This window comes from Zingiber officinale, chromosome 1B, assembly GCF_018446385.1.
Source record: "Zingiber officinale cultivar Zhangliang chromosome 1B, Zo_v1.1, whole genome shotgun sequence".
In the NCBI taxonomy this organism is placed as follows: Eukaryota; Viridiplantae; Streptophyta; class Magnoliopsida; order Zingiberales; family Zingiberaceae; genus Zingiber; species Zingiber officinale.
Genome location: NC_055986.1, coordinates 165773057 through 165800222, shown reverse-complemented (window position 1 = coordinate 165800222; position 27166 = coordinate 165773057). Strand labels below are relative to the sequence as shown.

The 27166-nt window shown below is 36.3% G+C and overlaps 3 protein-coding genes across 4 annotated transcripts; 2 read left to right on the top strand and 1 right to left on the bottom strand.

Annotated features, from left to right (window-relative positions):
- The first annotated feature begins 262 nt into the window (after positions 1-262).
- On the top strand, positions 263-6109 carry LOC121989084 (nuclear envelope-associated protein 2-like). Its single transcript, XM_042542910.1, has 6 exons — positions 263-431; positions 1207-1484; positions 1582-1689; positions 4663-5124; positions 5210-5311; positions 5818-6109. Exons 2-6 carry the CDS (start codon positions 1287-1289, stop codon positions 5983-5985), a joined length of 1038 nt encoding a protein of 345 aa, XP_042398844.1. The 5' UTR covers positions 263-431; positions 1207-1286; the 3' UTR covers positions 5986-6109.
- A 7131-nt stretch (positions 6110-13240) lies between these two features.
- Positions 13241-18160, top strand: LOC121989067 (probable receptor-like protein kinase At5g18500). Its single transcript, XM_042542887.1, has 8 exons — positions 13241-13583; positions 13941-14609; positions 14717-14821; positions 15009-15131; positions 15443-15613; positions 15734-15863; positions 16750-16959; positions 17821-18160. The coding sequence occupies exons 2-8, from the start codon at positions 13960-13962 to the stop codon at positions 17896-17898; spliced, it is 1467 nt and encodes a 488-aa protein (XP_042398821.1). The 5' UTR covers positions 13241-13583; positions 13941-13959; the 3' UTR covers positions 17899-18160.
- Positions 16587-24465, bottom strand: LOC121989076 (pto-interacting protein 1-like). Of its 2 annotated transcripts, none has more exons than XR_006114163.1 (9): positions 24315-24465; positions 22960-23107; positions 22569-22819; positions 22377-22503; positions 20854-21127; positions 20611-20743; positions 20398-20484; positions 17757-18687; positions 16587-16936 (listed from the first exon to the last, which is right to left on the bottom strand). XR_006114163.1 is itself a non-coding variant. In XM_042542898.1 (9 exons), the coding sequence occupies exons 2-8, from the start codon at positions 23042-23044 to the stop codon at positions 18556-18558; spliced, it is 1089 nt and encodes a 362-aa protein (XP_042398832.1). In that variant the 5' UTR covers positions 23045-23107; positions 24315-24465; the 3' UTR covers positions 16587-16936; positions 18516-18555. The 2 variants fall into 2 exon arrangements, 1 of the variants encoding a protein (XP_042398832.1); XM_042542898.1 differs by having other exon boundaries at positions 18516-18687.
- Between the last annotated feature and the right edge of the window lie 2701 nt (positions 24466-27166).

The following is a 27166-nucleotide window of genomic DNA, read 5'->3' as shown; positions in this document are numbered from 1 at the left end:
ATTTTCTCGCCTGCCTCACTGCTTAGAATAGAAGGAATAACCAAATATAGCTGCCAATTATATTTGACGTGCATTAATTAAAATCCAACCAAGAATCCTTAATTACCAGTCCGGCAAGGGAAGGGCATTTTAGTCTTCTCACGTGACAAAGGTTCGTACTGGTACCCGAACCGCCACGTGTCCATTCCTTTCGGCGTCCAAAATTTGGATTTGGGCGCGCGCTCTCGGCTTTTGAGTTTGCCTGAGCAAATGTGGTCCGGATCCGCACCATAGCTCGGTAGCTTCCAATTTTATATGCCCAGGCCGAGCGGAGCCAAGTGGTCCGCGGCGGAGCGCTATTGCTTGCCTTAACGCCGCCTCTGTTCTCCGAGGAGGAGAAATCGGCGAAAGGCGGAAAGGGGAGATTTTGAGCTTCCTGTCACCGTTTTTAGGTGAGTGCACTTTTCTAGGTTTTCTTCTATTTCGGTTCCGCAGCCGGAGGCGGCGCTTCTGAAATGGGAAATGAACTTGGGTCCGTTGACAAAGACGTGGAGGAGAGGCGAAGGAACGGGGAGTAGTAGTCAACATTGTATTTTTTTTATATATATATTTTGAAGGATTTTATCATCTGAGCAACTGCTTCTCCCTGGTAGTTCCCTTTGTCTAGAGATCGATCGAGTTTTGCGGCGATTTACAATTATAAAAAAGTAGTTGAATCGATTTGACGCTGCATGTTCTGACCCGAAAAGAGTAAATCGCTTACAGAAGCTTGCGCCTTTACATCTATCTCTTGTCAAAATCCCTTCGGAGAGAGATCTTTGGCATCGAAGCGTCGTTTCAGCGTTTTGCGGTCTGGGTGGATGCCACTGCAGTGAGGGAACTCTCTCCTCGTGATTTCTGTGTCTGAAACGTGGAAAAGCTTGGTCAGTGTTGATATACTTTCGTTCTTGAAGTCCATCCTGAAATAGTGGCTGTACCTTTCATAATAGCTGTATCTTTCGTGGTTACCCTGCGGTTCTTGAGATGTCCCCGCAAATTGACATTTTTTTTTGGAAAATTCCTCTTTATTTTAATTTGACAGTGAATATTACGGTTTTGGCTTTTGGTGTCACTTGGGATTTAAATGCAAACAGTTCTGCAACTGGACCAAAGACCAGTGGCTGTCTCTTTGAATTTCCATCAGATTTGAGGAAATTGTATCCACTTGTTGCCTGAATCATCTTGCAGGGGAAGGGAAATTCTAGCTCGAAGACACCTGCCGTAGTATCTGTACCCATTTATTTGCATGTTAGACTGGTGATTTGCTGATGTCCGTGGCGGAGACAGTCGAGCCTTTGACCTCCTCTTCATCATCAATAGAGGTGGATCCACTTCTCAAGGATCTATCAGAGAAAAAGTTGATCTTTAAGAAGAACGTAGTTACATTAGCGGCGGAGCTGAAAGATGCGCGCCGCCGCTTGGTCTTGCAGGAGCAGTCTTTTGCAAAAGAGGCACACACGAGAAAGGTAGCTTTTGATTCTGGTTTTGTAGAGTGGGATTGGCGGATAACAAGGTAGTGTGGTTGGTATGTGAATGGGAATGAAGTGGTGAAGTCTTTGACAGGTAGCAGAGACGAAGGCAAGGAGCATGGAAGAAGAGATAGGCCGGTTGCAGATGTACCTTCAAGAGAAGGATGAAAAGCTCAATGCAACTTTGAGTACAACTCAGCAGGTACGGATGCTAGGGTTTCTTTTTTCTATTTTCTATAGTTTTATGTTTTCTATTTTCTTTCTTGCACATTAGACGTCGTTTCTGTCTGATTAAGTATATTATGTACATACACAAAGTTCCATTTGTAAGTAAGCAAGTTTTTTGTGCAGTTCCATGTTAAGAACCTAAATTTTAGTAGGAAAGTTAGTTTTCTTAATCACTTAGAATTTTGATCTTGTTTGAATCAGAAACTTCAAATTTAGTGGTTCACTAGCGTTCGGTGGGTGATGGATTATTTGGAGAATGTGGCCATAAGAGAATATGGAAATCTCTTAATGTTATCCTAATATACTGTTTCTATGGAGACAGATTTTTTTGTATTTGTTCCGGCCAAAATATCATAGAGGGTCAAGCCATTGGTCAACGAACTTACTGAGTTGCGTGTGCTCCGGAGACCATCGATAACGCAATCGAAGGAAACTGGAATATACTCAAATGGAAGGTTAGATTGGCCGTAGAATGGGTCTCGTCGCCACTCCGACATCCAAGTTAGGGTTTTCTTTAGATGATAGGCGTAAACAAGAAGTTGGAGGAAGCTCTAACCTAATTCGGAGACCCTCCTCTCCTCCTTTTCGTGAGTGCTTATATGACTTTTCTTGAGACCATCTTCACGTTAGTTGTGATGTCATAATTATGGAGGTTAGGGAGGAGACCACATCTGGTAGCCAGTGTTTGTAAAATTGCGATCCTAGATCGTAGGATCATACAATCCTATGATCTAGAAGCACAAGTCGATCCAGGATCGTGCAGAATCGATTTTTGTAATAGGATTGTAGTAGGATCGATTGGATCGGAACAACATCGGTAGGATTGTAACAGAATAAGTAGGATCGTAACATGATTAGAGTAGAATCGGAGTAGAATTGGTAGAAGCTTTGAGAGATTATAACTTTTGACTCGGATTGAACTACGGGGCCTATAATATATCAAATCAAAGTTCGTTCAGAGATCTTTAATAAATTTCAAAGTTTATCCTTAACCATCGTATTTCAAACCCAAAAATATCATTTAAATTCTTTTTGGAGGCTCAGAAGATTTTATCTTTTTTTATTATCTTTTTTCATGTTGTTAGGGTTTTAAATTATTTAAATATATGTTTAATTATTTTTGAGTTAGTTTTTTATCAATAATATTCTATCACTTTTTTCCCCAAAATGATGAGTTTTTGGATGCTTATTGTCTAGTATTGTGTGACATCAACTAGTTTTAGAAGATTATTTCCGGCCTTCGTATTTGAATCAAAGGATTCAATAGCTTTTGTTATGTACGTTAGGTGTTTTGTTGTCCTTTAAATTGGATCATCTTATAAACCAAGAAAATATTTTTGAGGTTGAATGTGTTATTATTATTGTGTTAATAGAAATTTTATATTCTTTTATTTTATTATAAGAAAATATAAATATTATTATTGTACGAGAATGATAGTTAAATTACTAGTTAATTCAAATGTGTACACGTAGTAATGTAATATGAGGTGTTGAGTGTAAATGATTGCATATATATACAAAATTAGTTATCTATTTATATGTAAATGAGTTTTTAGATATTTTTTCTAATTATTAATCATGTATGATAAGATCTTAAGGGTTTTTGGTAGGATCATATAATTCTATAATCCCGATCGATCTGAACCTGACCTAAATCGATTTTGCGTAGAATTGTGATTCTATAAACTATTCCGGCAGCCATTGGTTCAGTCCCCTTCCATTCATTTAGTGCCACATGTCAATAGGGAGGTATCTAGGGGACTAGTCCTGACATCCTTGTAACCACCTCATCATTCCTTGATTGATACGTATCCAGGAATATTATAGCTACTGCCTGCCAGTGCATGTAAGGTACAAACCTGTTTTAAGGATAGAGAAAGTGACATTGACATGGAGTGGTTTTGAGGAGAACGATGTATATAACTTCTCCGGAGGATGGGTGTATCAATGAGCAAGGCTAAGACGAAATTGTTGCTCAAGTCCAATGAGAGCAGACCAAGATAACATCCAAGATCGAGACAGCTTCTGAGATTGAGATGACTTCTGAGATTGAGATTATTTTTTATACCAAGAAGACTTTTGAGATTAAGATGACTTTTGAGATTGAGAAGATGTCTAAGACCAAGACGACTTCTAAGATTGAGATGGTGTCTTAGACCGAGACGGCTTCTGAGACCGAGTTGACTTTTGATATTGAGAAAGCTCCTGAGTAGAGAGTCTACGATCAAGCGAGAGAATTCAGGATTTGTTCCTTAGTCAGACTTAATTTCCAGTGGGGAAGATGCTAGACTTCACTTGGGTTAAGTTGACTGTCTTAGTGACTAAGTCTGACCCATCTTGACTTTGACTGACAATTCAACCCTAGGTATTGACCTAAAGGCCATTTAGGTACTCAGTTAAATCTATAGTGTTTTCATGCATCATGGGATTTGATGAGATCATAACTCTCATGGTCTAATAATTATGCATCAGTAAGTAAGCTATTAAATTAACAATCTTGAAAGTTTTAATCTTCCTGGGAATACTTTCCTAGAATTAACTTTCCTGTGTTTATACCAATTTTGAAGAGGTTTGTTAGCAGTTTAAATGCAAATTCTTCACAGAAAATAGTGAAAAATAATACTGAAAAACGCCATCACACTTCCAATAACTAATGCCCTTTGAATAGTGTTGAATAAATATCTTAGTGTTCTTTTTATTTTTAGATAAATTCAGGTTTTCTGCTACAGCCGATAAATGCTTGTCACCTAATTAAGTAACAGTGTTATCTTCTCAAACTTGAATAATGTTGTTAAATGATGACTGCATGTTCTAGTCTGGAACATATCTTCCACACTGCCAACCACCATATTACATGAATTTAAAAAAATTTCATTCTGTATAATTTACATTGGCAGTATAAGTATTTGTTTTCAAAAATATTCTTAACTTGCGTCATGTCATATAGTACACGAAGGAGCTAGATGTTCTTAAATCTCAACTGGCACTTACTCAAGCAACTGCTGAGGGCAGTGCTGCATCAGCTCAGTCAGCTCAATCTCAGTGCTTGGATTTGTTAAGAGAGCTTGATGAAAAACATAGTATGCTAGAAGCGCATGAAAACAGAGTAAACAAACTAGGGAAGCAGATAGATTTTCTGCAAAATGATCTCAAATCAAGAGAATCCTCACAAAGGCAGCTAAGGGAGGAAGTATTGAGAATAGAGAAAGAGATAATGGATGCGGTTGAAATGGCTGGAGCTAAAAAAGACTGTGAACTAAGGAAGATTTTGGCTGAAGTTTCCCCAAAGAACATTGAGAACATCACCAAGCAGCTGACTGCAAAAGATGAAGAAATTGCCAGGTTGAGAGATGAGATTAGAGAGTTGTCTACACACTGGAAACAACTAACTGAGGAATTACAAGTGCAGGTTAGTCGTCATCTGATTGCAAACCTGAGTTTCAACAACATTTTGTTTTTCTTTTTATTTTGCTTATTTAGTATATGTATTATAGCTAGAGCAACAGCGTAGGAATGATCAGGAGCTGAAGAAGAGGATAATGAAACTTGAATTCTGTCTTCAAGAAGCACGAACCCAGATGAAGAAGTTCCAGAAGGTAACTTGTTTGGGGGAAATTCAAGTAGTTAGGTTGTATTTTTCTACATTTGTTTATACATAACTATGAATGATTGTGATGGAGTAGGTCTATCTTTCACTATACTATCTAGTTATCTCCATAATTTTATAGTAATGTTTTGTACCACATTGAATGGGTGAATATGAAATTTCTCCTATAAAATATTAGCATTGTGACTTTATTTAAATAACTACACCTCTAGATTTGATGAATTGAAGCTATGACATGTCTCCTCCTTTCCTGTCTTTCCCTCTTCTATAACTTAATATAGTTCAGTGAAAGATTATTCCACGAAGAGAATTTAAATCTATATATTCTGTCAGATTAGTTTATGTCTAATATAGTGCATCAAAAGTATATTTAAACTATACATTTGGTCCTAACTTAAGTTAGCATTAATTGGCTTCAGTTCCTTCAAGCTCAATGTATCTTTGGGACTTTTGTCAATGATGTATCTTAAACACAAGCCTTTGTTCATTTAACAGATGGGTGAGAAAAGAGACAAGGCGATCAAGGAGTTGAAGGATCAATTGGCTATGCGGCAACAAAATTGTTCTAATTGTGGTGATAGATTGAATTTCTGGGAGAGTCAAGGGTTTAAGGTCATTGCTTCCATGTCTATGCTGGTCCTTGTTGTTTTTGCTAAGAGATAAAGAGCTGTTTTGTGAATGCCTACCTTTGTAAATGAATGTTAGGTCTCTTTTCATATTACAAAACATATACTGACTTTATATCAATGCTATGGAATGGTCTATATAATTCTCTCGTGCGGTTCTATTGATGGAATCATCCACATTTCATGTATTGTTTTGTTCATTTTTTTATTCAGTATCCAGCTTTTTGGAATTGATATTGTTTTGTGTATTTGATATTTTTATATTTGTTTGCTGGTTGTTATTAATTATTATACTATTTTTATATTATTAATTCTTAGGTAAAAATTAAAAGTGTGTTTATATTTTATAAATCATGAGAGCATCTATAATAGTTAGAGCTCATTATGGATGCTTTCTTAGTTCTTTTAGGATTGTAAATGAACCAAGCGTTTGTAAATGAACAAGTTTATGTTCGTTCAATATACATAAGATTAATTAAACAAACAATCTTGAACAGTTTGTTAAGCTAAATAAACAAGTTTGAATACATATGCGTTCAGCTCATTAATATTTGTAAACAATGTTCGTGAACAACGTTCATGAACAATGTTCACGAACCTTATTCATTAATAAAAGTCTTTTCAATATGCTAAATAAATAAAAAATAAATAAATAAATTTAAATTATCAAGTTCAATAATCAATCAAACAATTAAAAGTTTCAAACAATCAAACAAATTTAAATTGAGAGCTTGGTAACATTTAAACGAACCAAGCTCGAACCAAGCTCAAGCCAAGCTCGAACCAAGCTCAAGCCAAGCTCGAACCAAGCTCAAGTCAAGCTTGAATTGAGAGGTTGATAACATCTAAATGAACCAAGCTCAAGCCAAACTTCAAACAAGCTTGAACACTCATTTCAAAAGCTTGGTTCATTTTAAGCTCGGCTCGGCTCGGCTTGGTTACTTTATCAAACAAGCTTAAACACTCCAAAACTCGACTCGACTCGACTCGTCTCGACTTGTTTACAGCCCTAGGCTCTTTTATTGTTATAGTGGTAGAAGTTCACTCTAGATTGCTTTTAGAAAGCTCTTATAAAAGTAAAAAAATCTTATACACCTCTCAACTATCAAAAAAAAAAAAAAAAAAAAAAAAATCCTTTGGCCTCATACTTATAAATTATTTAAACATAACATAAGATAATTAAATATATCATAATTAATAAATTATTTTTTTTCATGAATTACAATTACAGTGTGTCCATCTATGCTCAACCAAGTCGGTTCGAAGTTGATGATGCAATTGATTATCATGTAGCTTACAATTTCTCCAAAGATGTTCTTGAAATTCTTGGGTGATGTCCTTCATCATCCGACCCATTGACTGCATCTCCCTCATTCTCAATAATTATGTTGTGCAAAATAATACATGTATACATGATGTCCTTCAAATTATCCTTATACCAAATTTTCCTGGACTTCCAATCATTACCCATCGATATTGGTGCATCCCAAATGCCTACTTGACATCATTTCTCACGGTCTCTTGTCGTTCCTTAAACATTTTTCTCTTAGGATCTTAGGGGCATGGAAAGCTCTTAACAAAAGTAGTCCGTTCTGGATAGATCTCATCAGTCAGATAATATCTTTTTGTATATTGCGTATTGTTAACTGTAAAATTAACCTCGAGTGCATTTTCTGGTAAGACGTTGTTAAATAAATGTGATTTGTTATGCACGTTAATAGCATTACACGACCCTACAATCCCAAAAAAGGAGTGCCATATCCATAAGTTTGCAGATGTGATTGCTTCAAGCACAATTATTGAGACGCCATGATCTCCCTAAGTAAACTGGTCTTTTCAAGCGACGGGGTAATTTTTCCATTGTTAATACTGTTGGAACCCCGAGGTGTTTTGATGTGATCAAACAAGTTAAGGTAGGTCCTGCGTTGCTTAACCCTTGTGTCTAAGTGTGCAGAAGCTTAGGAACACAGGAAGTCGAGCGGAAGACGCGGCTAACGAGAAGGACGGCACGGGGAGAGAGACGACGGGCTCGGTGCGTCCGAGGGACGAGGTGACCGCGGAAGAGTACACCGGCGGACGAGAAGAACGTGCGCGGCGTTCGAGGGACGAGAAACCGGGAAGGAAGGCTGCTCGAGGAGAAGGCCGGAACATGGGTTCGGGTGAGCCCTATTCCGGAAGGCCGAGATCACCCAAGCAAACGGAGCCGGAGCGAACAGACCCGGACCGAGATGAGCTGGATCGAGACGAGCAGAACCGGAGTCGAAAAGTCAATTTAAGTTGACCTTAGGGCTCCGGGCGCCCGGAATCGACTTTTCAACAGGATCGAGTTTTGACTCGATCCGACTGTTGGGGGATAAAATTTATCCCCCCCAGGGCGCCCGGAACCCTTCCAGGCACCCGGACCAAGACTATAAATATAGCCTTGGTCCAGAAGCAATCATCAATCAAGAACGAACTACTTGTAATCCAGTGCTTTCATTTGTGTTATTTCTTTCTGTGCTTTCAACGCTGTAAGAGGCTACTCCGCCCAGAGGAGAATCAATTAGTGCGCCTTCTTTGCCTTGGATTAGCAATCATCTGATTGCAAACCAAGTAATTCCTCAGTGTCTATTTTCTGTTTTAATTAGTCTCTGCCTTTTTAATTACAAGTTCTTTTAAGATTAGTTGAATATCCGAGAAGGGTTTTTGGTTTTATTTTGTAGGGCAATTCACCCCTCCCCTCTTGCCGGCCTCCAAAGGGACCAACAAGTGGTATCAGAGCAAGGCGCTTCAGGAGGACTAACCGCCGATCGAAGCAACAAAGATGGCCGGACCAAGCATTGTTCCACCAAAATTCGAGGGGAACTTCGCAGACTGGAAGCGACGTATGGAGGTATTCCTAAAAATAGATTTTGAAATTCGGTTTATCATGAAATATGGTTTTGTAGCTCCAATAGATAAAGATGGAAAAGAAAAAGAAGAGAGCAATTGGACAAAGAAGGAGCAGAATGAGTCGGTAGCAAACAGCCGTGCGGAACATCACCTGCTGAGCATGTTACCGCCTCAAGAGGTCAACCGCATCGGAAACTATTTATCTGCTAAAGAACTTTGGGAGAAGTTCTTGGAACTCCACGAAGGCAGGTCCGAAGCAAAGCTCGCTAAAAGGGACATCCTCCACAACAAACTGATGAACATCCGTCTGGAGAAAGGTGAGAAAGTAGCTGGTCTACATGTGAAGGTAAAAGAACTAGTTACTTGTCTCGAAAACCTTGGTGAAACGGTAACAAACCGGGACACTATACGCTACGTGCTCAACGCGTTTCCAAGAACTCCGGAGTGGACATCAATCGTCGACGCCTACTACATCTCAAAAGACCTGGAGGTAAGTACTTTAGAAGAGCTGTTTTCTACTCTTGAATTGCATGAAACCAGGTGTGCAGGAACGACAAAGGATACAACTCAGACTATGGCGCTGAACGCAACCCAGAAGGATGAACTCGAGTCAGACTCCGAAGACGATCAAGAAGCATACATGGTAAGAAATTTTAAAAAGTTTTTTAGATCTAATAAATTTAAAATGCAGAATCAAAAGAATCAAAAAGGTAGAAGAAAGGTACGGTGCTACCAGTGTCAGAAGGACGGACACCTAAGGGAAGAGTGCCCAGAACTCAAGAAGGTCAAAATGAAGGCACCTAAGAAACACAACCTAAAAGCAACTTGGGACGACACTTCTTCATCCGAATCAGAAGCTCAAGAATATGCCGGGATAGCACTGATGGCAAGCTACGAAGGACAAAGTACATCAGAACCCAGCATTGATGAAGGGGGAGCGACCTCAGATGGAAGTAGCGAAGCGGGGGGAGATTCAGGCTTCAAGTCTGATATGGTAAGTGAGGTATGCCTCTTACCTCCTGATGAACTTTACTTTGGTATTAAAGTTATGACTAAATCCATGTATAAATTAGAAAATGAAAATATCAAATTAAAAAATGAAATTTTGGAAACAAAAAGAATTTTAGCAAAATCATGTCTTATAGAGGATTTTGATAAATTGAAAATTGAAAATGAAAAACTTAAAGAAGAAATAGAAAGATTGAAAAAATATAAAAGTTCAAATCTTTCTACTTTTAGAAATTATAGAGGTTTAAATTGGTATTATAGATTTCATCAAAGTCAAATTAGAAATATATCAAAAATCTATGTACCTAGGAAATACTTGGTTAACCCTGTAGGTAGGAACCTCTACTGGGTTCCAAAAACTTGTTTAATTTAAAATTAGACTTAGCATTTTCAGCAAGGAAATTAAACGACTAATTTCATTATGAGGCTTTGTCTAAGGAAGTGGTTGTTGCTCCAATAACCAAGAAGGCCTAGTGCCTCGCCACGACCTGGAAGCCAAGTATCGAAATGAAAAGTTTAATTGACTAACTGAAAAAGCATTAATTTAATTTACCTAATGCTTTAAAAGAGTTATTCAATTTGTGTTAGAAAATACTTAAAATTGATTTATATAATAATAATTTTTTTTGGAAAATAATTTTTTTTTTTAGAAAATTTCTGGAAATTATTGACTTAGATATTTTTTAATTAACTTAGAAATTTTTCTATGAATATTGTCTTATACATTTTTTTTTTTAAAATCGCCTTAGAAATCTTTTATAAAAAATAACTTAAAATTTTTTCTGAATATTGACTTAGAATTTTTTTTAAAAAAACTAGATATTCTCTTTTGAAACATTGCCTTACAAATTAATATTAATTGCCTTAGAATTTTTTTTATGAAAATTCACTTAAAATTTTGTTTACCTTAGACTTGTTTAAAGAACCGCTATTTTTAATGTGATCAAAGGGGGAGGTATATAAATTTTTTTTATGAAATATCTTTGGACTTAATTGCAAATAAATTGTTTTTATTGCATCTGTTTTACCCTAGCTTAACTTGGGTTGCTCACATCAAAAAGGGGGAGATTGTTGGAACCCCGAGGTGTTTTGATGTGATCAAACAAGTTAAGGTAGGTCCTGCGTTGCTTAACCCTTGTGTCTAAGTGTGCAGGAGCTTAGGAACACAGGAAGTCGAGCGGAAGACGCGGCTAGCGAGAAGGACGGCACGGGGAGAGAGCCGACGGGCTCGGTGCGTCCGAGGGACGAGGTGACCGCGGAAGAGTACACCGGCGGACGAGAAGAACGTGCGCGGCGTTCGAGGGACGAGAAACCGGGAAGGAAGGCTGCTCGAGGAGAAGGCCGGAACATGGGTTCGGGTGAGCCCTATTCCGGAAGGCCGAGATCACCCAAGCAAACGGAGCCGGAGCGAACAGACCCGGACCGAGATGAGCTGGATCGAGACGAGCAGAACCGGAGTCGAAAAGTCAATTTAAGTTGACCTTAGGGCTCCGGGCGCCCGGAATCGACTTTTCAACAGGATCGAGTTTTGACTCGATCCGACCGTTGGGGGATAAAATTTATCCCCCCTAGGGCTCCCGGAACCCTTCCAGGCGCCCGGACCAAGACTATAAATATAGCCTTGGTCCAGAAGCAATCATCAATGAAGAACGAACTACTTGTAATCCAGTGCTTTCATTTGTGTTATTTCTTTCTGTGCTTTCAACGCTGTAAGAGGCTACTCCGCCCAGAGGAGAATCAATTAGTGCGCCTTCTTTGCCTTGGATTAGCAATCCTCTGATTGCAAACCAAGTAATTCCTCTGTGTCTATTTTCTGTTTTAATTAGTCTCTGCCTTTTTAATTACAAGTTCTTTTAAGATTAGTTGAATATCCGAGAAGGGTTTTTGGTTTTATTTTGTAGGGCAATTCACCCCTCCCCTCTTGCCGGCCTCCAAAGGGACCAACAAATACATACAATCAAGACGACCCAACATACCAGAGAAGCTGTGTCTTTGCTCATGCATTTCAAGTAAGTATTGGATATCAACAATATCAAGTCTTCTCAAATATTGGCCTCTAACACTTCAATCGCACATCAACAAAAGTTGAATAAGCATTAGATGACTACTGTTTCAGTAATTCGTAGGTACACATCGAAATGATTAGCAAGGACTCCATACTCTAATTGACGGATAGCTCTGCATTTTTGAAATTGCGACAAATATTTTTTTCCCATCTCATTAACTTTCCATTGAAAATATTCTGAATGATTTTTCAAGGCATCGACTATACAAAGGAATAACTCTCTTTGCATTTGGAATCGACGTCGAAATATCATCAGGATATACTGGCTCCTCAGAGAAGTAATCATTGAAAATACGAGTATGTCCGACTTCACAATCTCGATTCAAATACATTCTCTTTTGTCTTCTATATGAAGAACTTTGAGCTCTTTGATATACCGTTTGTCGTTGCTCATATAGTTGGAACATTCTTTGTTCATTTATGTCCTCCGCATCTTCTATCAATTTATTTATCCAGAATTCACAAATATAGATCGATCTAGATTTTCAGTCATTTGAAATAAATCAAGATATTTTCATAGTTGAAAGAAATAGAGAATTGAGAAAATTATAGGAAGAATGAAAGATTAGAAATATATTTATAGATAATTTTTTAAATAAAAAATAAAAAATAATTGTTGAACAACTGCTTAAAAAAAATGGCCATTATTAAACGACTAAAATGTGACATTTACTTTTTATATATATATATATATATATATATATATATATATATATATATATATTATTGTTTTAGACATAAATAAAAAAAATAAAGGAAAAAGAGAACACAGAGCTGCTCTTTCATAGAAGGGAAATAATGGAAGGGAGTTCCTTCCCATGGCCACGTCAGAGCTCCACAATGGGAAAAAGTGATGCTCTAAAGGCATTTTAAGAAAAATAAAAATCAAAAGAACTCTTATTTTGAAAACAATTTTTGTTCTAGTTACATGATAATAGTTATCAGTATTTGTTATAATGTATAAAAATTATTAAGTGACTTTTAAACGTGTAGAAGACTATAAGTTATTTAGTAGTTGTTATAGTGTGGATGAGTTTATGATTTATTTTGGGTAAGATAGATAATTTTTTATATTGTACTGATTATAGAGTAGCTGTTACACATTATAATTAAATTTTATTCTAAAATTATGAACTCTCGATTCAAAATTTTAAACATTATTATATCAAAATATATTCTTTACCAACCGGATCAAAATCACTTTATAACAATTATAACAGTTACTTAACAGCTATCATACTATAATAATATTGTATTAGAATTTTTACTATAACACAATTTATATTATCATTGTTATTATATTATTATTACTTGTTTAGAACCCCCGCTTCTTCCTTTTGTTGTTCACTACTGCCTAGTGCCCTCCAAATCCAACTCCCATGTCAAATTACCACGAAGAGGAAAAGGCGGAGGAGGTCCAGAAGAAGGTGAGACAACGCCGCTCCTCCCTTTTTTTTATACGGTAGATGTTGCTGTCTCTGCCGACAATGCGTCAAGCAGCTGCTGCGACTCCAAGAGGACCCATCGCCGACTCACCAACCGGGGGGAATAGGAAGCTAACCACTGTCTACCGTGCGACGTGATCTCCGTCCTGTCCCCCGGAAGACTTCTTGTAGCTTCGCCCGTGCCGTATGGGGTCCAGCGGCGGCAGAGGTATAAGCGGGTGAGGCGAAGGGAGACGATTGAAGGAGGTACGTCCGTGAAAGTAGGATTTTTGGAGGTAGGGTGACTGCCAAATTAGGGTTTCTGATTGATCGTCATGTTCCGATGAATGTTTTCCGATTCATTCGTTGGATTATGAACGCCTGATTTCTTGCTTTCAGATTGATTTTCGTCATTGCCGTCGCTTGCTGTGTCTCCTTTGAAATTCTAATGTTTTGATGTTATTGAGGGAAAATTTGGCATTTCGACATGATTTGGGCACTTGAAGTTACTGTTGCTTCTGGCGTAGTTGTTTTCTTGAATTGTGACCCTATTTTATTGAGTTTCCACGATTGCTCCATATTCATGATTTTAGTTAGTTTGATCTTGACGTTTGATTCTTGCAGATTCCGTGCCATCAGAAACATGTCATCGTCCAATCCTTCTCTTTCTGATCATCTATCTGGAAAAATTAGCCCTTTTGGTCTTAGAGTGTGGCAGATAATTGGTATTAGCTTTGGAGCTGTCCTGTTATGTGCACTCTCGTTGTTGATGATGCGTCTCTGTTGCCAGAACAGAAGAAGATATAGAAGTCCTTCTGGTTATCTTCCCACCACTGAGATTCCTGCATTTACGAGGGACATCGAGGAAGTCCCAGTTGAGAAGCCTATAAAAAATGATTCTGTTCTTCTTAAAGGCTATGCTGGCTCTAGTGACAATGGTTCCAACATGGGTGTGAACTTTGGAAAACTGGAACAAGGTGAAAACAATATCAATTTCAACTCTTTCCATTATGTCCAGAAACATACTAACTCCAAGTGTATTGAAATAAGGACAGCAAACTTTATGGTAAACAGACAGCATTCTTCTAACCCTGCTGCTGCTCCACAATTATCAAGCATTCCAGAGTCTTCTCTCCTTGGTTGGGGTCATTGGTTTACCACAAGGGACTTAGGAATTGCGACGAATTGGTTTTCGAAGGATAATGTTATTGGTGAGGGTGGTTATGGAGTTGTTTATCGTGGGAAGCTGATCAACGGAACTCCAGTAGCAATCAAGAGACTCCTTAACAATTTGTAAGTTCATGTAGACTACATACATGTGCGATATTTCTATACAGTTAGGTTAAATATTGCCTTGCATTTTCATTCCTTATGGAGTTTTGTGGTATTGTGGGTTTCAGTGGCCAAGCAGAAAAAGAATTTAGGGTGGAAATTGAAGCAATTGGTCATGTTCGCCACAAGAACCTAGTTCGGCTCCTTGGATTCTGTGTGGAAGGCACTCAAAGGTTCATCATTCACTTAAACACCGACAAGTTGCTACAACAATAGTGGATCAAACCAAATGCATTTTCTTTGAGATAGCTTTTTGGATCAAACCAAAGCTTCGAACTAACTTTAGATTATTGTGCAAAATAATGAATCTTTTCTATCTGTATCTGATGTATATTCCTCATAGTTCTCGTCCTTTATCAGGATGCTGGTTTATGAGTATGCCAATAATGGGAATCTTGAACAGTGGCTTCACGGGGCTGTAGGACAGAAGGGTTCTCTTACTTGGGATCTTCGTATGAAGATTATCTTGGGAACAGCTAAAGCGTAAGTAAATCATCTGAAGATTGCTCTCGCATTTTTCCCAATTTGCACATGCTTAAGTCAAAGGACATGGTTTACAGATTGAGATTCTTTGGCAAATCATGACACTTTACTAAAATCAGCATGCTCATATACATATGTTTGTAATATGAAGTTTACTTTCTGATTATATTTAAAACTTAAAAACTCTCGTGTGTTTTTACTAATTCAACCTCTTAACTTCTTTAGGTGTAACTTTATACTTTAGCATATCTACTTAATGGGAGAGACTATTTCATGTTTTGTGGGTTTTAAACCTTTATGTACATTTACAGGCTTGCCTATTTACATGAGGCTGTTGAACCAAAAGTCGTCCATCGGGATATTAAGTCCAGTAACATATTGATAGACGAGGACTTTAATGCCAAAATATCTGATTTTGGCTTAGCAAAGTTGTTGGGTGCTGAGAAAAGCCATATCACTACCCGTGTTATGGGCACTTTTGGGTAAATGCTCTATCTGAAATGGCAAACTGTTTATATTTGCTAAATATTTATGAACTTATTTAATTTGAAGGCAACGGAAAACAGCAATGTTATTTACTGTCATTTATCTCTTACATGCAGGTATGTTGCACCAGAATATGCAAATTCTGGATGTCTAAATGAAAAGAGCGATGTATACAGTTTTGGTGTTCTTCTCCTGGAGGCCATTACTGGGAGGGACCCAATTAACTATCAACATCCTCCTGATGAGGTAGAGTACTGATCTTAGCTAGTAATAATATTTTTCCTTTAAATAAGCAATCCAAAACAGCATCATTCGGCTGTGCTTATGTAACCTTGAAATATTTTCTGAACGATTTCAATAACTACTATCTGGTTGCGTTAAACCTTTTCTTTTCCATGCCAACCAAATAGAATGAATGGATTTGTGCCAATTATAGGCCTCAACTCTGTTTTCCAAGATGCCGAAGGCTGCCTAAACAACATGCACGACATGATGAAAACTCTAGTTCCTGTTCAGAATTGGTTTTCTGATACTGGAAGCTGCTAACCTAATTTTTCTTAGGAAATCATGATATCTCATATTTACATGCACTTGTTCAACTTGAAATACTACCATGGTTTATCCTTACTAATAAGCTTTTCAGATCTGGTAAATTTAATAAACACTGCCTGATTTACTTTTCCTATGGTAGTATATCTCAAAGATTCTTATTGTTCAGGTTTTGCCATCTGGAGAAGTAGAATAACAAGTCTTCCTATTTCTGACTGGAATTCTGTGTCTGTAATAGTATAAAATTGTGATTCAATCACTCAAAATCTTAGGAAAATTCATTTTGATCTACGTGTAAAGCATTGGAAGGAAACTGCAATAACATAAATTTTGTCCAAGTTAGACACTTCGAGTACAGTTAATTGTTATCATATGTTAATCCACATTAAGAATCTCACTGCATCAACTTTCAACTTTGAGTTTGATTGTTAATATCTGTCGCCTGTATTGATATGATAATTGCGAAAGAGTTGAACATAATATGAGTTGCTATGTATTTTATGCAAAAAAAAAAAAAATGTTAGTTCAGCAAATTCGTGAACCTTCCACATCTGACTAATATATTTTCCTGTTATGATTGCAGGTACATCTTGTTGACTGGCTTAAATGGATGATTGCCAACCGCCGTTCTGAAGAAGTGGGAGATCCAACCATAGTGACTAGGCCAACTTCTAAGGCTCTGAAAAAAGCCCTTTTAGTAGCATTGAGGTGTGTTGAACTTGATTCAGAGAAGAGACCAACAATGGGGCAGGTTGTTCAAATGCTGGAACCTGATAACCATAAATCATGCGAGGTTCACTTTTTAATCTCCTAATTCAGTCATAAATAATATAAATAGTCGATAAAAAGAGACTAGTAGGCTTCCAAGTTCATTTGTATTTAATTATGATCTTTGAAAGGCTAGGCTGACGCACAACCATGATCATACTGGAATATAACAATTAACGAGTTAACAGCATATAAAATCTGGGTTATGGAAATCACTAGTCTAAATCTGCTTATGGATGAAGTAACAAGTACTTATATTCGATCCAACAAGATGCTGTGATAGTTCAAGATAGAAATTTCTATTTATGCTAAACATTTTGAATGTCAACTGCATTTTCTGCACGATCTATTCCTTGTGCACAATATTAATAACTCTGTCAAAACCTTCAACCCTTCTTGTTTTTCATTCCCTATATGATGGGGCTAAAAGTTCAGAACATATTGCTATGTGATAGGGCCTTCTAACTCACAAAAAGAAGATATTCAGTCCTAAAATTTATGTAACCTTTCTGATCGTTAACAAGTCTGGAGTTGCAAAGGTTTTGAACTATAATCTAAATCTGGAATTATGCAAATCTAAAACACAAGCATACGTTCAAGGAATTTCATAGCCAAATCTGTTGAAAACACGAACATCTAAATCTAGTTATCTTGTACTACTATACTAATGGCATTTGCCTACACAAGACTCGATGCGGGTTAAGTTCTGTAGCTTGAAAATCATCTTTACTACTTTCTGTTGAAATTGAATCAAGTTTGTAAATGGCACTTGGATCTACAACTATCTATGATACTAGTATGAGTTTGAGTAACATTGTTTACCTTTGTGATCTTGGACTGTGCATGCCGTTGTAGATACTTCATATCTAACAAATTCATTTTACAGGACCAAAGACTGCGCAATCAAGTTGCGAAAGGAGATACTGAAACAAAACTGGAAGATTTTGATAAATCCCAATCCTGATTCTAAATCCAAAGGAACAAGAGACAAGCAGATAAATGATAGGAGGGACAACTAAAGTTCAGATGATGCTCAACATATATTAATTTCATTTTAATGATATGTTGATTAGACTTTAGAGGGCATCTACTTTGCCTGTGTTCATTTTTTGTTTTTTCAAAGTTGTTATCTTGCGAGTGATAGATTTAAGATTGTTTTAGGAATGTGTGTTTTGTAGTCGTTTAAATGGTAAAAGTTGAAAATATGCATAGTACTCATATTTACACGTTTGGGATTAACATTAAATTGTACCGTTAATAAGAGTAGTAGCATGGTGCCTTACGAATTATATTTTTGTCTGTTGCGATTAACATTTGGAATGAAGAAATCCATGAGTTTGTTATCCACCAATTCCTAATCTCTTCAAAATCGAATCGCATTTTACAAATGCATTCAGAACAAAGAAAGCAAGATACAAGTTGTGAAACAATCCTTCCCATATTGTGGCAAATCGAGATCAAACTTAGAGGTGCACGTTTGAATTCAAAGGATATTCAAAGCTAGAGGGCAGAGGTTTGAAATAATTGATCATTTGAAACCAATGGTGATATATATAATCTACAGGTTAGGACTGCACTTAACTCTGCACACATAATCTGAGCCAATGAATCATATCAGGGTTCACATTCCGGGGCCTTCACCGGGGTGGCCAGACCGAGTATTCAGCAGCGGTTGTAAAGCTTTAACGACAATGCTCATGTTTGGCCGAAAATCAGCTTCGTATTGCACGCACAATGCAGCCACCGCAGCAAACTGTTGAACACAATTAAGAAATCATCATTGTATTGTTTCCTTGTATTAGTGACGACTATTTAGAATCTACTACATTTAAAAATTGACTATACGAATCCTAGAACTCTTAACTATCACTCTTAATATTCAACTTTAAAGTTAATTGATTACGTCTACACAGGTAGCATTAAAATTTATTTAGACCAATTGAATCATATCTATCAAGTATCTATGATAACCAAATATAGATTATGCATATTTCCTATCAAACCTTATGACACAAACAAGATCCCAATGCCAAACGAATCTTACAAGAAAGCTACTGGAATCTTAGAAGATGGCTAAAAGTTACAAAGATTATTCATGACTGACGGGATATAATTGCAGACAATCGCCAAAAAGTTGTTTGGCCTAAAAATTCAACTAAAAACAAAGGACAGTCCGGTGCACGAAGCTCCCACCATGCGGGGCCCCGGGGAAGGATTCATTGTACGCGGTCTTACCCTACTTTTTGCAAGAGGTTGTTTTCAGGATTCGAACCCGTGATCTTTTGATTACATGACAACAACTTTACCGTTACGCCAAGGCTCCCCTTCTTGGCCTAAAAATTCAACTGAGGTTTATAAAATGCATATGGATGTAGGTGAGATGGGTTTAAATACCATTTTCTAAAAAATAGCTTGATAAACAAGCAATTGTTTCTGAAGTAGTTGTCGATAACTTTGTTTTGACCTTCCTGATGATTAAAACACACAGATGACCATTTTTACCTTCATGATGAAATCATGAACATATACATATTTCTTAACTATAGGTTGTGTTAGTTGGTTAACATGGATATTTGAATATTATGTTTTATATTAAAGATATTTGATTAGATTCATTTTTGTACAGCGTTATGAATTTCTTAGGGAATCCATTTGATTGTCTAGTAAATAATAATTTTTTTATTTTCATTAATAAATTAGGTAGATTATCTTCATATAATATGTAATTTATGTATAAAAACATTTTTAGATGCATTATACATTATTGCTAATATAACTATTAATATAAAATTAATACTATTTCTTTTCTAAAAAGAGGGACACATATACACAACATACTATATATGGATTATGGAGTAACTTAATTGTTTATTGCCTGCTTTCATGTGCTTTTTAAGCCTTAAAACTCATGCATTCCCCACTGTGTTTTATGTCCACCTACAAGCTCCTATTGTTTGTTTTAGTATTTTATGACGTAGGCTATATAGAGGCATGAATAAATTTCGCTCATTTTTTTGATGGATTATCAATAATTTAGTGCTTATAGAGGGGGGTCGTTTAAAAATGCAATTGAAGATTTACTATAAAAAAATTAAATATATACCTAAGACAGTGGGTAAAATATCGTACATTTTCATATCATTAGCAAAAATTTAAACTAGATATTTTTTTCTTATCAAATTTGGTATGATCGTAGATATACTATTGATGGGAAAACACCCATGAACAAGTTCTAAGACCTAGATTTACTTGTTTATAGAAAGGTTTACATTACATATTTGATAAGGTTATGAATGAAAATTTTAATTCTTTACTTCAAGTTTGAGCTCATCTACAGACACAAAATTAGCTCTAGATTACCAAGCTTTCTAGAAAACAAGACCTAATGTGAAAATTGAACTCAGGTTGAGATTGAAAGAACTCACAATTTGACCAGATCACTAATGGAGTATAGGATGATTACCTTGGCAACTGCTTTGGGTGGATACTCTCCATTTAGCCTTGAGTCAATGCATTGCCTTACTTTGTCTTCGCTGAGCCTTGGTGTTGCCTGTATATTTTCAATATTCCAAAAAAAGGTAAGCTGCAAAATGTTGTTGCCACGTCTTTATGATGCTGCAAACATCATCACTCCAATCGATTAAAGTGAAATAAGTCAAAGGGCTAATCACTTTACCCAAGTGACAAGACTTTGTTGTCCTCTCGGTAATGTATGATCCACAGGTTTACGACCAGTCAAGAGCTCTAATAGAACAACACCAAAACTGTACACGTCACTTTTAGAGCTAAGTTGACCAGTCATTGCATACCTGCAGGCTCCAACAAAAAGCTCAAGTCATATTGCATGGAAAACAAATACAATGCAGGTGCACATTGGTTCTAGTGCTAAAATTGGCATGATACGTTAACAAAAACTTACTCTGGTGCATGATATCCAAAAGTTCCCAGAACTCTGGTAGAATGAAGTCTAGCAGCCATGTCAGGAGCTTGATTTGATAGGTCAAAATCAGCTATTTTTGCAACATCATCATCAAAGAGTAAAACATTACTTGACTTTATATCACGATGAATGATATGAGGCTGGGCTTTCTCATGCAGGTATTCCAATCCTTTTGCTGCTCCGACAGCAATTTTAACTCTTTGGAGCCATGACAACACTGGTCCTGGTTGTGCTCCTTTAACTCCTTTTCGTCCTGTGCATAATTATAGACATCACTGTTTACTACTTTTAAATAAATTACTTGAAGTGCTAATCTTCTGAATCCATTGTCACTTTAGAACTCTCAAGGCAAGCTTGATACATGAAATCATCGAATAGAGCATCAACATAATGATGATAAAATCTCATCTATTGCTTCACTCTGCGTATCTATTTTATCATTTAGTTCAGGAGTAAAATAAACATAAATGATTTTGGACTATCTGACCATATAGATGTTTTACTATCCATCACGGAGAAAGAAGGATTTAATGTGACATATAAATGATAAACATCTTCAACAGTTGGAATGATCATGAGATGGGCCACACACAATTGGTTGTACTAGGAGATTAGAAAACAAATTCAGAATAACATTTAATTAATTATAGTTTTCTGTGTTCCTTGAATAATTCTACTAAATTCTTTAATGAGCACATTTCTTTGTACTTCACAGGTTGTACATGTTGGTGAGAAATATAGACAAAAGCCAGCAGTCCTGCTCCCATGAAAAAGCAACTTAGCCACTTATCTTCAATCCCTGACATTAACTTAAGCCGAACATTTACCTGTTCAATAAGCATACAAAGGAAAGAACACCACATGGTTCCCTCTGTTTAATTGATGAACTTAGGTTCAGTTTGTATTAAACATTGTTATGGATATTATCATGTGGCAAAATAGTATTGCTTAAGATCCATTGCAAAAATTACAAGTTGTCAAATAACAATTGACAAAGGCAAAGGATGAGGCTCTCCTTAATGAAAAAGGGGAATCTTAAACTGCCTGAGACAGTATGTTGATTTTTAGTGTGCTACGTGATAGATGTGAAAAGTTCTAGTTTACTTAGCTTGATTAAAATGACATAAGGGTGGTAGATGTGAAAATTTATTTTAAACGGATTACTTAGGTTTTATCATAGGATATGTTTTGTAACTGATGTACGCTTAAATATTTTCATACACATTGCCACATACTTTCATCAACATAATTAACTTTAAAATTTTGACGCAATAGATGTCCACATGTATCTGTGTTCCTTATATAAACTATGCAGTTGAGTGGTTTAAATATTTTGGTGACATATATGTCCACATGTGTTCGTGTCCTTTATATAAACGATGCAGTCAAGTGACGAATCATATATTGTTTGTATATGTTTTCTAATACTTGATTTTAATCAGTGTGCCATTGTAATAACATGGTTGCAATAATGGATAAGTTTGCCTAAGAAAAGTTCATACCATGAAGAATGTCATGGAGAGACCCCATTGTAGCAAACTCATATGCTAACAGACGGAGATTTCCTTCAACACTGTAACCAACCAACTCCACGACATTCTCATGCTTCAGCCGTGACACCATGGAAACCTATAAAATTGTTCATATGAGCATGACACCCCAACTAATAAGGTTAAACTAAGTATGACTAAAACCTGTGCCAAAAACTCTTGGTCTGGCTGCTTGCTTGAATCTAATTTTTTTACAGCTGTGCTTCTCTCATTCTTTAGGACACCAAAATACACTCTACCAAATGAACCCTCCCCAATCAAAGCTTCATCACCAAAATTTTTTGTGATCTCCCTTATCTCGTCAACAGGAATAGCTGGGACTGCAATAGGTTGCGGTTTAACAGTTTGGGCACCCTTAGAAGGAGTATTGGCAGAAAGATAGGCTCCATCATTTCCTGCAAAATAGGTATCCATATTCATTAGAACTGAAAAATTGCTAATGATACCTCTAAAATAGATTTAGTCATCCAGTTGAAATGGAAGAAGACTTAATTTGGAATAAAAAAACTCTAGTGGCCATTTTAGGTATCCTTACCAGCGGAATGGCTTGCAACATAAGGACCACCACTGGCAGCAGTTCGATTATTATCATTCTCTTCGCAACATCCAAAGCACGACATTTTGTGTTTTTTAAGAGCGCTTGCGATGATGCTACCAGACTTGTAAGTTGTAACTAAGAAAACCTGTTTACAAAAGAAAAAAAAAAATCCAGTAAACATTATTCATTAAGTTTGTAAAATAAACAAAAGTCACCAGAATGCATATAGGTTGGATTGGGAAGTATATCATTTATGTAGGCAAAGTATGAAAGGAATAAAATGCAACAAGATTAATCAAAATGAGTGTATTAGATAATGCAGCAATCTAGCTTGCAACTTTATTGAAAACAAATATGAAAATATTCCAAAAAATAAGCTAAATAAATATTTAATTCAAACTGTAATATTGTACTTGGCAACAACCACAGTAAATAGCCACAGCAGCAAGTGAACAACTACTAAGGTAGTTAAAAAATCATAATCTTTTTCTCTGATGGTAGAACAATATTGTTAATTTTGCAAAGAAATAAATGTAAAAGATCCTCCAATTTCCTTTTACCAATCAAATCAAAAGTATTATTCACAACAATGCATATGATGTTGCTTTACCATACAAATTACTAACTTTTTAAAAGAATATGAAATATAAAAAAATCACAGAATTTTAATGAACTGTCTCCTGGGCAGATTTGAAATTCCATTAAATAAATAATATAGACTTATTTCTAGTTTATCTGAAAGATAAAAGTAAAACTATATGGGCAATAATAGACTGTAGCAGCAAACTCCTTAATGTAAAGGACATACACGAAACAACAAACAAAATATTACTCAACTCACAGATTTGTTTCGAAATGACTATTTTTCTTTATTGTTCATATATATATCAATGAGAAGATCCTAATGTGAAAAATATGACATATGCGACTTGAACATACAGAGGTATATGACCTGCATTATCATCCAGTTTTAGCAAAACAACTTTCAGCACATACTACCAATCCTTCCATTATTTGAGTAACGTGAAAAATAGACCAAACAATAGTAACCGAATTGAGACCAGAACAGGAAAAATAAAATTAGTGATTGCGGAGATTTGGAAGCCAACAATGTTTCTAGGGCTTTAACTGCCACTGTTCAACAACTTGCACCGATCAACTCGATATCCGATACCGAAATAACGAAGATCAACTGGTTCGGAAAAAGAACATCAAAGTCCCAAATAATCACTCAAAATTTCGATGATAACCGATTCCTTGAGAATCAAAGACGATGAACTAGAAATCAAAGTAAGAATTTATAAAGAAGATTTCCACAAACCGGATCCGAGAGAGGGAGGTAGAAGACTGACCCAGAGTAGAACGGGGCTCCGATCTTGGAAACTGGAAAGTCAAGCGCGCAGGAAAGCCGGAAGGAAGGCGAAATCTGAGAGTGTTCGGCCTTGCTGAAATTGCCGTCGATTTAAGGCGCGTTGGAGTAACCGCAGGTGAGCTCACCTACCGACTAGCATCTTACCAGGTCCAGCTGTACAATGACGAAAAGTAATAGAAACATGACTAAAGAAAATGATTTTTTCGAAATTGTTTCTAAAAGCATTTTTGTTGTAGATATAGAAAATCAAGTAAAATAAACAATCCCAAAAAATGCCACTGGCCACATATATCTAAGCACGTGGCATCGCTGTCCTGCTCCACCACGCCAATAAAAGAACAGACTGATTGAATTACCATTATTGCCCTCCCTCTCCGACACGCTTTCAAGATGTACGGTAAAAACGATGCCACGTTTCTCTATAGGTGGTGGATTCCGCATCTCTGGCCGTTGGTGGGTGGGTGGTCGTCGGCTTGACTTGGGAATGGAACGGGCATCCCGACTGTTGCGGGGCCCGCGCCTACTAAGCCAATGGCAGCACGAGACGGCCGCCCCCGAGATTGACGCACTCGCCATCACCATAAGTCAATAAATATATTAAAATCATATTTAATAAAAATTGTGCATCAATTGCTATAAATACAACATCAAATAAATACAACAAACAAATATTTCAAAATATACTGCGAAGGCGTCTGTTTTTTAAAAAATAATAATTAGATAAGAGTGAGCTATCATCATTGCTATAACACATCAAATAAATTTTATATTAAAAATTCCATATATAGCATTGAATATATCTTTGCATTAATTTTTTTAAGGATAAAAATTTAAAAAGATGTCCTTTTAAAAAAAATATATATTAAAATAATCTCTTAATATATTTTTCATTTATAGTAAATATAATATAGAGCAAAATTACTCTTACTTTATTAAAATTAATATATGATCCGACAGTAAGGATGGGGATCCCCTTTGTGAGGAGTCAATGACACGTAGAGGTCAGAAGTCAAAAGGGTCAGCATGAGGTCCAGTCGATCGGAGAAAGGTCGGGTCAACCGGCTGAACGGGTCCGAGCGGAATCAAAGAAAACCCGACGAAGAGTCGGGTTTCCGACGCTCATGGCGAATAGGGTCGTCGGGACGAGCGGGTAGCCCGCTCAGCCGAGGCGTAAAGCAGCAATGCTGTGAAGGAACAGTCTCAGTCGAGCACGCGCCCGGTCGGATGTGATGTGCCTGTCGAGCGGCTGGACGCTTGGTTCGGGGAAAAAAGAGACAAGGACATTGGGGAACATCATCTTCTGACAACAAACATGTTCGACGACCAGGCCATATGCAAAATCCTACGACGGAAGGTTCTGCTGTCCCATCAGAGAGGTGTTCGAACTGTAGCAGTATGGTGTCAGGCATGCTCCTCTATAAGCCCATACTGATGTATGGTAAAGGACACGTGTACGTCTCGACAGGTGTGCACAAGCCTCCCTAGAGCTCTATATAAGAGCCCACAAACTTCACCGGAGGTATGCGATCTCTCATCTTTGGAGCCACTTCATCGTTTTCCTCTTGCCTGACTTGAGCGTCGGAGGATCGTCGGAGGGAAACTCCTCTCGGCCCGACTTCTTTACAGGTAGCGGCGGAGATCCACCTCACCAGCCGTAGACAGCGGAGAGCGCCACGTTCTCAGCGTACATCGACTCAGCGCTCGGACAGAATCAATATACATAGCTGACTCTTATATAATTTTTTTATTAAGTTAATTAAAATTACTCAAATTTAATAAAAAAAATTTTAAAATTAATTTTTTAATAAGTAAATATGCTCATATTAGCTACAATATTCACCTTAAATATTCTGTTATATCTGATAAACTATTAAATTTAATAGATATTAAATATATATATATATACGATTTAATTTTTTTATTTTATTTTTGTTGAGCTCGATTGAATCCAGCGTCCAAACTCCTTTTTTTTTTTTCTATGTTTTTATTTTAAAAAATGTTTTTTTTAAAGCATCCTCGATAATATATATATATATATATATATATATATTATCATTAAAATTATTTATCCTAAACACTATAATCCAAGAAAAAATTTTAAAAATTATTTATCCTAATCCAAGAGAATAATTTAAGAGAAAAACTTAAATTGTATAAGAAAAATCTTATTAACTAAAATTTATTATAACTTAATTCCTAAATTATAAAATCTTAAATCCTAAATATATATAATATAATGAGCATTTAAAATTTTTAATATGGAATACTATAAACTAAGAAAGAAGTATGAACTTTAGAGAAAAATTCTTATTGATTCAGATTCATTATAATCCAATTTTTAAATCTTAAAATTTTAAACTCTAAATATATATAATATATCTTAAAATAAAATTAAAAAATATATACTAAATAAGTTTTGATGCCTGAACCATCTCACCAACGGGCGTTTAGACAATTCTAAATATCTCAAATCTGGTTCGGATGATTCCGCATGTAGAGGTCCACAGTATATCAAATTCATTATAATTTATACATAATATTATACCAAAATATGATTATAAATCCTATCATTTTTTTTTAAATAACCATAAATGTCCATGGTTACTCATAGATGGGTAGGATATATACAGGAGTTTGATATGGTCCCTGATCTCCGTGATCAGGTGTTCGGAAGTAATGTCCGCAACGAAATATTTGTAAGAGTCATGAACAGAAATTGCAAACTGTATCAACGCGCGTTAATATTTTTTACATTATCTTTTTCATCTAAAATATATAATGAATTATAGATGTCATACATAAGTGTTTCACTCGTCATATTGATTATTCTAT